The 18,033-nt window shown below is 41.5% G+C and overlaps 1 protein-coding gene across 7 annotated transcripts in view; it reads right to left on the bottom strand.

The window, feature by feature from the left end:
• Positions 1-18,033, bottom strand: part of rapgef6 (Rap guanine nucleotide exchange factor (GEF) 6) — a 341,924-nt gene that overhangs the window by 55,628 nt on the left and 268,263 nt on the right. For 5 of the 7 annotated variants that reach the window (XM_061891505.1, XM_061891506.1, XM_061891508.1 and 2 more), the window contains 6 exons: positions 17,489-17,596; positions 17,209-17,412; positions 13,582-13,690; positions 13,262-13,505; positions 287-444; positions 87-101 (listed from right to left, as the gene is read on the bottom strand). In XM_061891505.1, the coding sequence (XP_061747489.1) occupies positions 87-101; positions 287-444; positions 13,262-13,505; positions 13,582-13,690; positions 17,209-17,412; positions 17,489-17,596 (838 nt within the window). The remainder of the gene's footprint in view (positions 1-86; positions 102-286; positions 445-13,261; positions 13,506-13,581; positions 13,691-17,208; positions 17,413-17,488; positions 17,597-18,033) is intronic. The other 2 variants (XM_061891507.1, XM_061891511.1) reach the window with 1 other exon arrangement.

Genomic DNA, 18,033 nt, shown 5'->3' with positions numbered 1-18,033 from the left:
ATTTTGGACACCCCCTGCTTGTAAGTCTTCAGCATGTGAGAGGGACACGTGGACATGCGTGGCTTTGAGGGGCGTCTTATACTCACAGTAGAGTCCCAGTGCTGGAGCAGCAGAGATAAAACAAGACAGGAAAGAGAGAAGAAAAAAACGTGAGAGGAAAGAAGGGCTTGCTGCAGGACAACAGGGCGGTACGGTAGGAGGACGACGAAACGAAAGACAGGATTATTATGCTCCGTGCCGGTAGCGGCGTACTTAATATTGTGGCCGGTGAGAGTGCGCCCCCTACCTGCCGGGTTGGAGAAGTCCAGGACGCTGGTGGCGGGCTGCAGCAGGTCGGGGCTGCTGGAGGACAGGTTTCCAGGGAAGGGCATGATGGCCACGCTGTGTCGGCACTGCTTGGTCCCCACGATGCTGTCGTCCTGAGACTGTCCCATGCCGCCATCGCTGGGGTGGACAAACAGGACATTAGTGGGACTGTGACGAGAACTTTTAGACCGAGTTGCATCTGACAAGCAAACATTGCGACCAACAAGACCCAGTGATCTCATGCACACATGAAACATGTCCTCACAGAGCATACATGAGACACAACATCCAGGTTGGTAGCGAAGACCGGGAGTGGAGCTGGACTCTCTGGCGGTGGTGTCAGAGAGGAGAAGTCTAGCAAAACTCTTAGCCATTATGGACAACACCGCGGAGAGAATGAGCACGTTCAGTGGAAGGCTCAGACTCCCTAAATGCAACACGGAACGACACAGGAGGTCCTTCATACCGACAGCCATCAGACTGTATAATGCATATATTCCTTGACTGCACTTAAATGTAGAATATATCTATACTATGCATATATTATATATATATGTTATATATTATTTATTATTATTATTGTCTATTGTGAGCCAATAAGGCTCACAATAGACAATAATAATTCCCCCAGCATTCTATTCTATTATCACACCAGGAAGTACAACAAAATTGCACTAGAGAAAAGCACTATATGTGGCGTTTTGCTATGTTTGCAAACATGTAACACTTTTTATGGGCATTTTAGACACAGTCCAATCTACAATGGAACCAGCTTTTTTTTCCCCCCCCCAGCGCTAAAGGTGCATGGGATAGAGGCTGCACGACTGGGCACCAGACGGAAAGAATGCATACTTCAATACGTTTATTTTCATATAGGAGCTATTGCAAGGAATTTATGGAGTTTACCATCTACGGTCCGTAAAATCATCAAAAGGTTCAGAGAATCTGGAGAAATCACTGCACTTAAGCGATGATATTACGGACCGTTGATCCCTCAGGCGGTACTGCATCAAAAATAGACATCAGTGTGTAAAGGATATCACCACATGGACTCAGGAACACTTCATAAAACCACTGTCAGTAACTACACTTGGTTGCTACATCTGTAAGCGCAAATTAAAACTCTGCTATCCAAAGCAAAACCAATTTATCAACAACACCCAGGACAAAACTCTTAGCCATTATGGACAACACCGCGGAGAGAATGAGCACGTTCAGTGGAAGGCTCAGACTCCCTAAATGCAACACGGAACGACACAGGAGGTCCTTCATACCGACAGCCATCAGACTGTATAATGCATATATTCCTTGACTGCACTTAAATGTAGAATATATCTATACTATGCATATATTATATATATATGTTATATATTATTTATTATTATTATTGTCTATTGTGAGCCAATAGGGCTCACAATAGACAATAATAATTCCCCCAGCATTCTATTCTATTATCACACCAGGAAGTACAACAAAATTGCACTAGAGAAAAGCACTATATGTGGCGTTTTGCTATGTTTGCAAACATGTAACACTTTTTATGGGCATTTTAGACACAGTCCAATCTACAATGGAACCAGCTTTCCCCCCCACCCCCCCAGCGCTAAAGGTGCATGGGATAGAGGCTGCACGACTGGGCACCAGACGGAAAGAATGCATACTTCAATACGTTTATTTTCATATAGGAGCTATTGCAAGGAATTTATGGAGTTTACCATCTACGGTCCGTAAAATCATCAAAAGGTTCAGAGAATCTGAAGAAATCACTGCACTTAAGCGATGATATTACGGACCGTTGATCCCTCAGGCGGTACTGCATCAAAAATAGACATCAGTGTGTAAAGGATATCACCACATGGACTCAGGAACACTTCATAAAACCACTGTCAGTAACTACACTTGGTTGCTACATCTGTAAGCGCAAATTAAAACTCTGCTATCCAAAGCAAAACCCATTTATCAACAACACCCAGGACAAAACTCTTAGCCATTATGGACAACACCGCGGAGAGAATGAGCACGTTCAGTGGAAGGCTCAGACTCCCTAAATGCAACACGGAACGACACAGGAGGTCCTTCATACCGACAGCCATCAGACTGTATAATGCATATATTCCTTGACTGCACTTAAATGTAGAATATATCTATACTATGCATATATTATATATATATGTTATATATTATTTATTATTATTATTGTCTATTGTGAGCCAATAGGGCTCACAATAGACAATAATAATTCCCCCAGCATTCTATTCTATTATCACACCAGGAAGTACAACAAAATTGCACTAGAGAAAAGCACTATATGTGGCGTTTTGCTATGTTTGCAAACATGTAACACTTTTTATGGGCATTTTAGACACAGTCCAATCTACAATGGAACCAGCTTTCCCCCCCCACCCCCCCAGCGCTAAAGGTGCATGGGATAGAGGCTGCACGACTGGGCACCAGACGGAAAGAATGCATACTTCAATACGTTTATTTTCATATAGGAGCTATTGCAAGGAATTTATGGAGTTTACCATCTACGGTCCGTAAAATCATCAAAAGGTTCAGAGAATCTGGAGAAATCACTGCACTTAAGCGATGATATTACGGACCGTTGATCCCTCAGGCGGTACTGCATCAAAAATAGACATCAGTGTGTAAAGGATATCACCACATGGACTCAGGAACACTTCATAAAACCACTGTCAGTAACTACACTTGGTTGCTACATCTGTAAGCGCAAATTAAAACTCTGCTATCCAAAGCAAAACCCATTTATCAACAACACCCAGGACAAAACTCTTAGCCATTATGGACAACACCGCGGAGAGAATGAGCACGTTCAGTGGAAGGCTCAGACTCCCTAAATGCAACACGGAACGACACAGGAGGTCCTTCATACCGACAGCCATCAGACTGTATAATGCATATATTCCTTGACTGCACTTAAATGTAGAATATATCTATACTATGCATATATTATATATATATGTTATATATTATTTATTATTATTATTGTCTATTGTGAGCCAATAGGGCTCACAATAGACAATAATAATTCCCCCAGCATTCTATTCTATTATCACACCAGGAAGTACAACAAAATTGCACTAGAGAAAAGCACTATATGTGGCGTTTTGCTATGTTTGCAAACATGTTACACTTTTTATGGGCATTTTAGACACAGTCCAATCTACAATGGAACCCCCCCCCCCAGCGCTAAAGGTGCATGGGATAGAGGCTGCACGACTGGGCACCAGACGGAAAGAATGCATACTTCAATACGTTTATTTTCATATAGGAGATATATTATTTACCGGTGTGAGGACTGGTGGGCATTGTGGTGCCGGGTTCGATTCCCTCGAGGATGCGTTGACGTGAACACAACAAAGGTACGATCTTAAAATATTTATTTAACAAAAAGAGAGCTCTGAACAGAAGTACTGGAGCTAATAAAAAGGCAAACCAAAAACGCTAGTTTGAAAACTAGGAAATACAAACAGAAAACTAAACTTGGCATGAAAGCACAAAAATGTAAAAACAAAAACAATTGGCATGAGAGCTAAGAAAAGGCAGGTGGCTTAGCATATGAGCTAGCGAGAATAAACGTAGAAAAAGTAGCGGCCGTCACTTGTTGCATGAGAGCAAATTATGAACCCAGACCGAATGAACAGAAAAGGCTGGCCTAAATAGGAGGGTGATAATTAGTAGCAGGTGTGCGGGGCGAGACTAGCAGGTGGACTGATGAGTGACCATGGTGACAAAGCAAACAGGAAATAAGGAGTCGGAGAAATATACAAAATGGAAAAATAAATAGTGTAGATCTGAGCAGCGGATCGCAACAACCGGACTACAATACTCTTTATTCAATAATGTAAAAACAAGAGTATAAATAAGTCATACTGTTCCATTACCTTACTACTGTCACTACTCAACTGCCAAAGAACTGTAGACACCTTTTAATATTTGTTGCTTCCTATACTGTGAATACTATATATAATGTTATACTATTTGATCTTGCACTGGTACTGTATTTGACTATTGTACTTCAAATTGTACTGATACTTCTACCATAACTACTGTGCCTTATTGTGCAACTTAATTGTCTATTCAATTTTTTGTATTTTTTGTATTTAGTGTATTAGATTCTGCAACTAGTGTTCGAATCCCACTAGACACAATATCTGAAGAGCATGGAAAAAAGCATTTCACTGTTATGTAGTCTGCACGTGACGAATAAACTTTGAACCTTAATAATATATACTAAATATATGTATATGAAAAAACAAACAGCATTTTAAAAAACGTAGGCGGACACCAAAACGTTTCAAATAAATTTGGCTTTAATCAGCCTCTAAAGCAGAGATGGGTCATTATTTTGACACGGGGGGCCAAATTTAGACAAAAAAATCTGTCTGGGGGCCGGTATATCTGATTTTTAGGAACACTAATACAAAACCTGTCTGAATGCTAAAAAACATTATGACAGACCGCCTAAAAAAACATAATGGATTTTTTTTATTTTTCTACGAAGGATAAAACACTAAATATTGACAACACATTAACATCCAACCCCCTTTCGATCGACATATTTTTTTACAATGAATTGAAACGCAACAAAAATGCAATGAATCGTGAAAAATGAACGCAAACGGTAAAAAAAAAACCCCACCTAAAATCTGATACATTTGCTGAATTTCCCCCAGGGATCAATAAAGTACTTTCTGTTGTATTATATTCTATTGTATATAACACAAAGCTTTAGAACGTTTTTGTGAAAATCTCCTTCCGTGTCTGTGGAAACGCTTCCCGCCCACACTGCTTGGTGCCTCGTTTGACCTGCTGTGGCATAGATGACCATAGTAACTAATTAGATGACCATAGCAACTACTTTGATTACCATAGTAAGAAGTATATCATCCATAAGCGCAAATTCCAAGCATTAAAATTTGTTGCACATCATAATGGCAGCTACACTTTCCATCCTAAAGATCTAAAAAAATGTTTGGGGAATGTCCGGCGGGCCGGTTTGAAAAGCTCAACGGGCAATACTTTGTCGAGGTCTGCTCTAAAGTCACCCAGCATGCAGTATAAAAATATAAAAGGATGTTGCTGAATAAACAATATGTGTAATATTTTTTTTCAATTCTGACATACCACGCAAAAAAGTAATTGCATAAAGTTAATGAGTTTTTGAGATAAATCCAATATATTTTGCATAATAATGAAGACAGAGACGCAATGTCAGGGTTATTTGTTGACGAACCCCATGATGCAGAGAAAGAGGCAATCATTGAATGGGAAAACATGATTTAATGTAAATAATAGAACAAGAACAAACAAAAAGCAGGCACGTGGGCGGGATAACAAACTAAGGGAGCTAGCACTGGAAGCTAGAAAACAAAAAGGAACTCTAGCATGGAAGCTAGTGGGTAGCAAACAGAAAAAACTGGAAATAACTAATGGCTAACAAGAACAGCTTACCGTTACGACGACCAGGACAAAATGTAGCATGACAGGTAATAGCTGAAAAGAATCACAGACACGACAAAAGCAACATATGGCAACGACAAGTCCGAATGACAATATAATGATCCAGCAACTCACACAAGACAAAGGAGGGACGAATAAGAGCCGGCTGATTGGCAACAGGTGTGGCCAGATGCCAATCAGCCGCAGCTGAAGGGTAACACAGCACTCAGGGAACAAGACAGGAAGCTGACAAAATAAGAGCACTAGACAGGAACTAAGGACAGGAAATACTAAACACACTGAGGAGGAACACAGCACTCAGAGAACAAGACAGGAAGCTGGCAAATTAAGAGCACTTGACAGGAACTGAAAGACTGTAAATACTAAACACAGGAAACAGACAAATGCAGAGGAAAAAACTAAAACATAGACAAACTGTCAGGGGCAAGCTTGACACGCAAAATGGTTTGCACGCCTCATTCTGCTCATTCAGCAGACGCAAATCCACTTTGCACCTGTTAAGTAGACTAGCTTTGCGTGGGCCATTAAGTTTGCACGTGTTTTAGTACACGCAAACCTTTAGTAAATCAGGCCCGAGGCGTATCAGAAATGATCCAGTAACAACCGTGTCTGGATCCATCAACTTAATGCATGCTAAGCTTAGCTTCATGAATCATCGTGACCACTACGTGTCGCCCAAAAAAACAGCAAATTACCACTCCTCTTCAACTTAAAACATTATATGTCTATTCCAGATGTTAATAATAAATAGGTTAGCGTTTTTCACAGTGTGGGAGTTTCTTCCTCGCGGTCAAGAGTCAGGTGTGTAAAGTTTTAATGTTCCTCAATAAGCTCATCAATAATCTTTTCAGATATACAGGACTCAGTCTCTCCAAGTCCGCTACTGTTAAAGACAACAGGTGATTAGACAACTCCGTACCACCTGGGGAAATCTAATCACCTGTTCAGCTGTGTTTCGAAGCCGGCCCTGACACGCCCCTGTCTGTCGGTGCGCTGTCCTCAGCACCTTGGAGAGGGGCGGTGACCTCCACTCCCACAGGCAGCGCTGGCCACGCCTCCCTCCACACACAGTTACTAACGTTCTCTGTTTGACTTATTTTACTTGCCCCAACCTTTTCTAACATTCCACACTACGAAATAATACAAGTACGTATGATTCCCGCTGACATCGTATCAATATCGGTTTCAACCAACACTAAAAGCTCCCATATTGGTATCGTGGCTCTCGTATAGGGACAAACTATTAAGACTGTCCATTAAAGTGTTGAAAGTACAGTTAGATTTATTCTGCTTAGCAACAAGTGGCTGATCAAATCTACATTGCTGTGTTATTTCTGAGGACCATTTTTCCTATAATTATATAATAAATAAAACAAACTAATGAAGAAGGACGCATCGATTTAATTTAGTACCCATTTTTTCCCCACCAAAATACCATAAATTAATTATTTCTGACATTTGGCAGCTTATAAAGCGGTGCGGCTAATTTATGGATTTTTTTTTACCCTAATGACCATAACTTTTGTATTTAATAGTTTTCACTAAACCCAAGCAGAGACACTGAATAAGGTGTGTTACTGTTTGTGCGATGGCGCCATCCTTTGGATGAGTTGGCTCACTGCAGGTGCTGCAGTGTCCTTCCATTTAGTGCTTTAAGCCGGATGTTAAAGTTAAAGTACCACTGATTGTCACACACACAATAGGTGTGGTGAAATTATTCTCTTTGACCCATCACGCTTGATCACCCCCTGGGAGGTGAGGGGAGCAGTGAGCAGCAGCGGTTGCCGCGCCCGGGAATCATTTTTGGTGATTTAACCCCCAATTCTAACCCTTTGATACTGAGAGGTAATGGGTCCCATTTTTATAGTCTTTGGCATAACTCGAACTCACAACCTACCGACGCCCTAACCACTATGTGTCATGTTTTGTGACCTTGTTCTGTATAGTTATGTTTTGTTTTTGACTCCATTAGTTCCTGTTTTTGCGCACCCTGGTTTGTTTTGTTTCCATGCCTACCAATCAATTCACTTGTCCTCACGACTCACGCACCTGATTCATTTGAACTCACGTACCGGTTTTCAAGCACCACGACACTATTTAAGCCTGTAGGTGCCAGGCAGTCAACACTTTTCACACCTATGTTATCCATACTGATGATCCATGCTCCTTTTCTCTTTCCAAGGAAGTTTTTAGTTTTTCATCCCATAGGTTCCAAATTTATGTCCATAGTTTTGCCTTTGCGATAGTTTCGTTTTCTTAGCCAAGTTTTGATCCTCTGCTGAGAGCGCCTTTTGTTTGTTCCTTTTTTGTTTTTGAGTTAATAATTAAAAGATATCAGTACCTTCATGCCAGTCGATTTGCACCACAGGAAAACAAACCACACCGTAGTCTAAGTCATGACACTATGTAGAAAGTGGTGTTCCGTCTTCTAGCCGTCCATAGCGTTCTACTCATATTTATTCATCACTTCAAGTAGCGTTTGTAAGTTTTACAATATAACTAAAACAATTGGATGATCAAATCTACATTGCTGTTTGCTAAATATATTTTTAAATACATTTTTTAATATATATATTTTATTATTAATTGTGTTTCTTTAAATAAATTATATATATATATATATTTATAAAATAATCAGTTTTTCGACATTAAACCTGTCAATCAGGGGAGATTGCTTCTATGCAATGCAAAGTTAGTGTGTGTGTTGGTTGTGTGTGTGTATCTGATACATGCACATATGAACATGGGAAGTGTGTGTAGCTGATACATGCACATATGAACATGGGAAGTGTGTGTGTGTGTGTGTGTGTGTGTGTGTGTGTGACACAATTGCAGAGATCTTACCCAAAGAGGCCCCTGAAGCATATTGCAAAGCGTGGAAATGAAAGAAAAAAAAAGACATAAAGAGGAATTGTGTAAAATGTTACAAAGTGAGCACCAATGTGTTTCACTATCTCCTAACTCATATAGCATGCACAGGAAGGAAGAACAAATGTTACCATTGAGGAAGTGTGTGAACTCGTGTTGACTCTTTGACCTCGTCAAGAAAAGTGCATTTTACACAATTTTTTTTTTTTTTTTAAATAAAACACATTTTAGACTTACAATAATCATTTTTCCACACACACAATTTCATACAGGGAGGTGGAAATGTTTATGGATAAAAATCACATGATGTAATCATTTGAATTTGACTCATAAAAAATATTAATTATATTTACAGCAGTAATCCTTCCTTTTGCACTGTATATTTGTTAATTATGGTCCTGGTTGTATTAAAATAATTTCCACAAAGTAGAAATCATTTATTATAAATCTGATGTTTTCCTTACAAAAACCTCCTGAATACAGTTGATAATATTATAGCCTACATGAACTCCATGGTGTTCAGGGATGAATGGTCTCTGCTATTGCTATTGTACTATTTTACAGCCTACATGAACTCCATGGTGTTCAGGGATGAACGGTCTCTGCTATTGCTATTGTACTATTTTTTCAGCTATAGTCACATTAATCATTAGTAATGTAGCAACCTAGTTTTGAATGGAAGGGTCCCTGCTATCACATGTTGATAAAAATATAACATTTACACAATAAAAATTAACTACAGGCTTCACAAATGCCGTAATAAATTAAGCATGATGAGTTGAACGTATGTGGCCCCACTTTTAACTATTTATTTCAAACCCTTATTGCAAACGCCTACTTACAGTAAGTCATTAATTTGACTTTGTAAGTCATTTTTACGAGTATCTCAGGTAACTATAACTGTTTTGTTTTTACTCTACGGAAAAAAATATCGGGATATATATCGTATATCGCCATTCAGCTAATGGAGCGGAAAACACAACCAAAAGTTGTAAGCTTCTTCACGCGACGAAGCCGGCCTACTTCACCACAGTCTGTAGTCTATTGCCCCACCCACCTATATATATATACATATATATATATACATATATATATATATATATATATATATATATATATATATATATATATATATATATATCCATTTTTGCATCAATTCCTTCCAGTCAGGATGGATTTAGTTTAGTACAGTACAGTACAGGATTGTTTCTAACAAGGCCTGAGCTCAATCAGACTGGTTTCAAACTGGGCTTTGAATCAAAGAGTGTTTTGAAATGGAGCGCAAAGACCTTGTCGGGTCGATGAAGAGGACGAGAAGACTTTGGTGGTTGGGATCAATGGTGGACATGATAGCAAGATGTGACAAAGTGCCCTCCGTTTTCCTTTGTACTTCAGTAGGATTCATTGAGGAGTGTGGGTGTTGGTAATTAGGGCGTAATTAAGCAGGCGAGAAGAAAAGCGCTTCGGAGAAGAGCATCGACGGGATGGACGCTGGACACCAGCCTGCAATTAGGATCACAACCACTACTGTATGAAAATAATAATGAGGACCGCTTTTTCGATTTTTCTTATCTGGCAGGGATCAGGACTATGGATATGATCCTCTGTTCTGATGAATGATGCTAACTTGGGAGAGTCGAGTGAAATTCATCCATTTCTTGGTGGAATTTTGTTAGAATAATTATGTATATATTATCACACAACTTTTATGCTTAAGGGCCGTTGCTATAGTTATTGTCAATTGTGCTAACGTGTTGATTTTCCTTGTCTGTGCAAAGCTGGCAATCCAAAAGATTGCAAGCCAGTCTGGTATCAGTGTTTGTGTCCAGGAACGGCTTGCTGACTGCCAAGGCCGAACACCGCCGTGACGCAGACAGAGCAGAGACAAGGCGATATCACCAGCGTCAACACATTTGCATTTTTGTATAATCCTATATTGTTGATTTAATAAAAAATATTTTTTTATTTTTTTAATAAAAATGGATAAAAAATGGTTCTGCGGCCCGGTACTAATCGGGCCACCGCCCGGTGGTTGGGGACCACTGCTGTAACTGACAAACTTTCTCCGGGTCACTCTCCTCTCACGAGAAAAGCAGTCACTGGTTTGTCTTCTATTCTCCGTTTCTGTGTCTATATAATGTCTCATGGTATTTGACCCTGACAGGAACATAAGGTATGTGGGAATGGTTCCTTCAATGACGGTATAATAGAGGACAGCACCATTAGGAACAGTACCATAACGGTACTATCAGTGGCGGTACTATAAGGCAGTGTTTTTTCAACCTTTTTTGAGCCTCGGCACATTTTTGCGTTGAAAAAATCCCAAGACACACCACCAGCAGAAATCATTAAAGGGGAACATTATCACAATTTCAAAAGGGTTAAAACCAATAAAAATCAGTTCCCAGTGGCTTGTTTTATTTTTTGAAGTTTTTTAAAAATTGTACCCGTCCCGGAATATCCCTAAAAAAAGCTTTAAAGTGCCGTATTTTCGCTATCTTCGAAGCCACTGTCCATTTCCCTGTGACGTCACACAGTGCTGCCAATACAAACAAACAATGGCAAAAAGCACAGCAAGATATCGCGACATTAGCTCGGATTCAGACTCGGATTTCAGCGGCTTAAGCGATTCAACAGATTACGCATGTATTGAAATGGATGGTTGGAGTATGGAGGCAGATAGCGAAAACAAAATTGAAGAAGAAACTGAAGCTATTGAGCGGTAAAATGTGCAGACCAAACGATCAGGATTTTCACATCTTGTGACACTGGAGCAACTTAAATCCATTGATTGGTAAGTGTTTGTTTGGCGTTAAATGTGGGTATCTAGTTTCAAATGTACATACAGCTAGCCTAAATAGCATGTTAGCATCGATTAGCTGGCAGTCACGCCGCGACCAAATATGTCTGATTAGCACATAAGTCAACAACATCAACAAAACTCACCTATGTGATTTCTTTGACTTTTTTGTTGCAATTGCATCTGCAGGTTATCCATACATCTCTGTGCCATGTCTGCCTTAGTATCGCCAGTAAAATGTGCACACCAAATGATCGGGACTTTCGCATCTTGTGACACTGGAGCAACTTAAATCTGTCGATTGGTAAGTGTTTGTTTGGCGTTAAATGTGGGTATCTAGTTTCAAATGTACATACAGCTAGCCAAAATAGCATGTTAGCATCGATTAGCTGGCAGTCACGCCGCGACCAAATATGTCTGATTAGCACATGAGTCAACAACATCAACAAAACTCACCTTTGTGATTTTGTTGACTTTATCGTTGCAAATGCATCCGCCATGATATGTGGTCTGGATTATGTTTTTTGTTTTAAATCTAAGACTACTTTGTTTCCTGTTTTTTGCGCACCCTTGTTTGTTTTGGTTACCATGGTTACCTATTATCCCCACCTGTTTCTAATTAGTGTTCACCTGCTCACCTGCTGCCTGAGCACTAATAACAGGCATTATTTAAACCTGCCCTGCCCTCCAGTGAGGGCTGGAGTATTGTTCATTGTTTGATGTTTGCTGTGAACTGCCTTTTTTTTTGGAAGCTGAGCAATATTCCCTGGATCCCGACTCCTGTCCCCGTTTGCTGGTTTCTGGTTTGTGTTTTCCTTGCCTTATTTTTTGAACATTAAAACCAATGTTTTCATTTTCCAAGCCTGTCATCTCTGCATCTTGGGGTTTGTCACCACCACTGCCTGACGGAGACTCTCTAAGTTGTGCGGACACTTCTTTATCGATCCTTCTTTGTGGGGACGTTGTTGATTGTCATGTCATGTACGGATGTACTTTATGGACGCCGTCTGCTGCTCCACACACGGTAAGTCTTTGCTGTAGTCCAGCATTCTGGTTTTTTGTTTACTTTGTAGCCATTTCAGTTTTAATTTGGTTATGCATAGCCATGCCTAAGCATCAATGCCTTTTATTAGCTGCACTCGCCTTTTGTTTATTTTGGGTTTAAGCATTAGATACCTTTTTCATCAAAGTCACAACAAGAGACATTCGTTTTCCACCCTGCACTGTGGATGTTTACATGTTGTGTTCAATGAAAAGATGAAAACGTATATTTTTATGTGCGGTATTAGTTTAAGCAGACTATTGTTGTGGCTTTGTTGAATATCATAACACGTTTTATGACCAATTTATGCAGAACTTCAAGTAATAAACCCGAGGGTCCCTGGTTCAATCCCCACCGAGTACCAACCTTGTCACGTCCGTTGTGTCCTGAGCAAGACACTTCGCCCTTGCTCCTGATGGGTGCTGGTTAGCGCCTTGCATGGCAGCTCCCTCCATCAGTGTGTGAATGTGTGTGTGAATGGGTAAATGTGAAAGTAGTGTCAAAGCGCTTTGAGTACCTTGAAGGTAGAAAAGCGCTATACAAGTACAACCCATTTATCATTTATTTTTACCTGCACGCTGCCTCCCGCTGTCGTGTTTTTAACACGACAAACTATCGTCGTCTCACACGACCTGTTCCCGACATCTACATAGCAATTAGCTACCTGCGCTGGCAACCCAATTAGGTGAAATTACATAATCTCCCACGGCACACCAGACTGTATAAGGCACGGTACCTTCGGGGAAGGGTGAGCGTCTTACCTGAAGGGTTTGGGCGGCAGGATACTGAAGCGCGTCTTCTCCAGCATCTTCCTGATCTTGTTGCGTCCTCCGGACACGGTGTTGGCCTTCATTTTCCTGGTGGCCTTGTGGTCCGTGGAAAACTCCATGTCGGCGGGAAGGTCCGGGATGGAGAAGCGGTTGCCCTTCTTCTCCTGGATTTTGGGAATGTGAGGGCCGCCGTTCTTCTTCTCGTGCACGATCCGGCTGAGGAGCTCCTTGAAGACTGCGGCGCGAGGAGAGAGACGGCGTCAGCTGGGATATGAGGCGGCCGGTATTCTGGATGACGACGCTTCGCTCACCAAATATGTTGGTCTTGACCGTGAGGGACAAGTGGGTGTTGTTCCTCAGGATGTCCACCGCTTTGGAGAAGGAAATGTTCTCAAAGTTCTGCCCGTTGATCTCCATGATCTGGAACAAAGACAGGACCACGTCAAAGACGACAAAAATGGTGCCCATTACCGCCCTGCTTGGCACTCAGCATCAAGGGTTGGAATTGGGGGTTAAATCACCAAAAATTATTCCCGGGCGTGGCCACCGCTGCTGCTCACTGCTCACCTCACCTCCCAGGGGGTGATCTAGGGCAGTGGTCCCCAACCACCGATTGGTACCGGGCCGCAGAATAATTTTTTAATAATTTTAATTATTTTTTAATTAAAAAAAATAAATAAAAAAAACATTTTTATTCAAACAACATAAAAATCACAAGATACACTTAAAATTAGTGCACCCACCCGAAAAACCCTCCCTTTTTCATGACAAAAACCTCCCTTTTTCAAGACAAAGGGAAAGAAAAAGAAAAAAAAAATGGATCTAGATCGGCATTTTCCCATGCCTTGCCAATACGCATTTTTTGGCAAATATTGGCGACCAATCTGATCCAAATATCGGATCAGGACAACCCTAGTCTTGAGGCCAATGTCTGATGGAAGTCGACGGCAGCTGTATGGACGGCACAAGCTCAGCTGATCTCCGGTAAGTGGCGACTTTTTACCACAATTTTCTCACCGAAAACTGCTGGTGGACATTTGGTCAATCAATCAATCAATCAATGTTTATTTATATAGCCCCAAATCACAAATGTCTCAAAGGACTGCACAAATCATTACGACTACAACATCCTCGGAAGAACCCACAAAAGGGCAAGGAAAACTCACACCCAGTGGGCAGGGAGAATTCACATCCAGTGGGACGCCAGTGACAATGCTGACTATGAGAAACCTTGGAGAGGACCTCAGATGTGGGCAACCCCCCCCCTCTAGGGGACCGAAAGCAATGGATGTCGAGCGGGTCTAACATGATACTGTGAAAGTTCAATCCATAGTGGCTCCAAGACAGCAGTGAGAGTCCCGTCCACAGGAAACCATCTCAAGCGGATCAGCAGCGTAGAGATGTCCCCAACCGATACAGGCGAGCAGTCCATCCTGGGTCCCGACGAGCGGTCCATCCTGGGTCTCGACTCTGGACAGTCAGTACTTCATCCATGGTCATCGGACCGGACCCCCTCCACAAGGGAGGGGGGGACATAGGAGAAAGAAAAGAAGCGGCAGATCAACTGGTCTAAAAAGGAGGTCTATTTAAAGGCTAGAGTATACAGATGAGTTTTAAGATGAGACTTAAATGCTTCTACTGAGGTGGTCAGGATCCATGTTCACTTGAACGCTCCGATCCATAGTAAAGCTTCACCTCTGGGAATTTTAAACCTGGAATCATCGTGTGTTTGTGTGGCTAAAGGCTAAAAGCTTCCCAATTCCATCTTTCTACTTTGACTTCTCCATTATTAATCGAACAAATTGGAAAAGATTCAGCAACACAGATGTCCAAAATACTGTGTAATTATGCGGTTAAAGCAGACGACTTTTAGCTGTGTGTGTGTGCAGCGCTCATATTTCCTTACAGTTTGTGACGTCACGCGTACACGTCATTATTCCGCGACGTTTTCAACAAGAAACTCCCGGGAAATTTAAAATTGCAATTTAGTAAACTAAAAAGGCCGTATTGGCATGTGTTGCAATGGTAATATTTCATCATTGATATATAAACTATCAGACTGCGTGGTGGGTAGTAGTGGCTTTCAGTAGGCCTTTAAAAATGACACGTGCGCAGTAGAGTTGTACGGTATACCAGTATTAGTATAGTATTGCGATACTAATGAATCATATTCGGTACTATACCGCCTCTAAATAGTACCCACCCGTTGTCACGTCGTGTCATGCACACAAGCATATTCGGCAGCTAGCTACCTAGCGGCTAATGTTTGTCCGCAGTCAGCAGTATTGTAACTAGCATATTTTTCGGATTATAAATCGAGTATATATACAGTGGGGCAAAAAACTATTTAGTCAGGCACCGATTGTGCAAGTTCTCCCACTTAAAAAGATGACAGAGGTCTGTAATTTTCATCATAGGTACACTTCAACTGTGAGAGACAGAATGTGGGAAAAAAATCCATGAATTCACATTGTAGGAATTTTAAAGAATTTATTTGTAAATTATGGTGGAAAATAAGTATTTGGTCAACCATTCAAAGCTCTCACTGATGGAAGGAGGTTTTGGCTCAAAATCTCACGATACATGGCCCCATTCATTCTTTCCTTAACACGGATCAATCGTCCTGTCCCCTTAGCAGAAAAACAGCCCCAAAGCATGATGTTTCCACCCCCATGCTTCACAGTAGGTGTGGTGTTCTTGGGATGCAACTCAGTATTCTTCTTCCTCCAAACACGACGAGTTGAGTTTATACCAAAATGGATACATGGATGATACAGCAGAGGATTGGGAGAATGTCATGTGGTCAGATGAAAGCAAAATAGAACTTTTTGGTATAAACTCAACTCGTCGTATTATTACTCGTCACAATATTTTGTCTTTTTGGGAGAAAATATTGCATATTTAGGTGTGTTTGCTATATAAAAACTAAGTTTTCTTTGACAAAAAAGGGCATAAAACAAACAAATTACCACAAACATAACAAAAAATAATCAAAATGTATTTAGACGACTAGCTCTGAAGGTTAATTCAAGATATAAGCATTAAAAGTAAAAAATTGTAAAGATAAAGCATAACTTATTTTTAACACTTTTATGTTACATATAGCTCAACCAAGACAAAAACAAGTTTTAGTTCTAGCTCCTGTGTCAAAGTTTGTTGTTGACGAACCCCAAGATGCAGGCGCGCACGAGGCGGATAACAAACTTGGCTATGAACAAACAAACTGGAACAGGGAACAAAAAACAGTAAGCTACAAACAGCAAATATAGCTTACCGCTACGCAGCAATGACACGACCAGTAGGAATGACAAGTAGAAATGACATTGACACGACAATAATCCAGCACTGACTGGAGGAGAAAACAGGTCTAAATAGGACGGGCTGATTGAAACCAGGTGTGGCCAGGTGCCAATCAGCCGCAGCTGAGGGTATACAGCACTCAGGGAGACAAACAGGAAAATGAACCAAAATAAGAGTGCTGACGGAGAAAACAGGTCTAAATAGTAGCGGGCTGATTGACACCAGGTGTGGCCAGGTGCCGATCAGCCACAACTGCGGGGATACAGCACTCAGGGGGTCAAACAGGAAACTGAACCAAAATAAGAGTGCTGACGGAGAAAACAGGTCTAAATAGGAGCGGGTGATTGACACCAGGTGCGGCCAGGTGCCAATCAGCCGCAGCTGCAGGGATACAGCACTCAGGGAGACAAACAGGAAACTGAACCAAAATAGGAGTGCTGACGGGAACTAAAGACAGGAAATACTACACACACGGAGAGAAAAACTAAAACACAACCAAACTGTCAGGGACAAGCCTGACATCCTGAAGGGCAGAGAGAAAAACTTCAACCAAAATAAAAAAAATTCAACCAACACAAGCCATAAAAAATCTGGACGGGATGACTGAGCTGACTTTTGTGCAGCATATCAAAGCTCACCTGGTCTCCCCGCTTGAGTCCCGCCTCCGCAGCCTTGCTGCCGTCCTCCACCGACTCCACGAAGACGCCGAAGCCCCGCTCGCTGCCGCCGAGCACGCTGAAGTAGAGCGGCGCCTCCCGCGACGTCTTCTGTAGCGTGATCTGCCGGCACTTGGCCTTGGCGGCGCACGCGATGTTGAGCAGCCTCAGATGGCCTTTCATTTTCTGTCAAGAAGCCACACCCGAATCAGCTTTCACCGTGCGAAAAAAAAGACAGACCGGCCGAAATAGGTGCCGTTACCGTGGTTTCCAGCAGCTTCTCAAAGTCCTCCAGGAAGCGCGTCATGGCCGTGTCGCCCTCGAAGTCGTTGAAGTGGTTGTTGACCCAGAGCAAGACGATGCGCGTAACCTGCCAAACATCAATGTGCATGTTTTCACAAACATGATTCCTCTACCACTAATGAATGATAACATTAAAGGGCTACTGAAAGCCACTACTAGCGACCACGCAGTCTGATAGTTTATATATCAATGATGAAATATTAACATTGCAACACATGCCAATACGGCCGGGTTAACTTACTAAAGTGCAATTTTAAATTTCGCGCCGAAAATCCTGCTGAAAACGTCTCTGTATGATGATGCCTGCGCCTGCATCGTGCCCAGCTATCAAGTCGTCTGTTTTCATCGCAAAATTCCACAGTATTCTGGACATCTGTGTTAGTTAATCTTTTGCAATTTGTTCAACGAACAATGGAGGCATCAAAGAAGAAAGCTGCAGGTGGGAAGCGGTGTATTGCGCCTGGCTTTAGCAAAACAAACATTGTTTACATTCCCGAAAGATGA

The sequence above is a fragment of the Nerophis ophidion genome, linkage group LG28 (genome assembly GCF_033978795.1).
Source record: "Nerophis ophidion isolate RoL-2023_Sa linkage group LG28, RoL_Noph_v1.0, whole genome shotgun sequence".
NCBI lineage: Eukaryota > Metazoa > Chordata > Actinopteri > Syngnathiformes > Syngnathidae > Nerophis > Nerophis ophidion.
The sequence above is the reverse complement of the archived record's forward strand: the minus strand, read 5'-3'. Positions and strand labels throughout refer to the sequence as shown.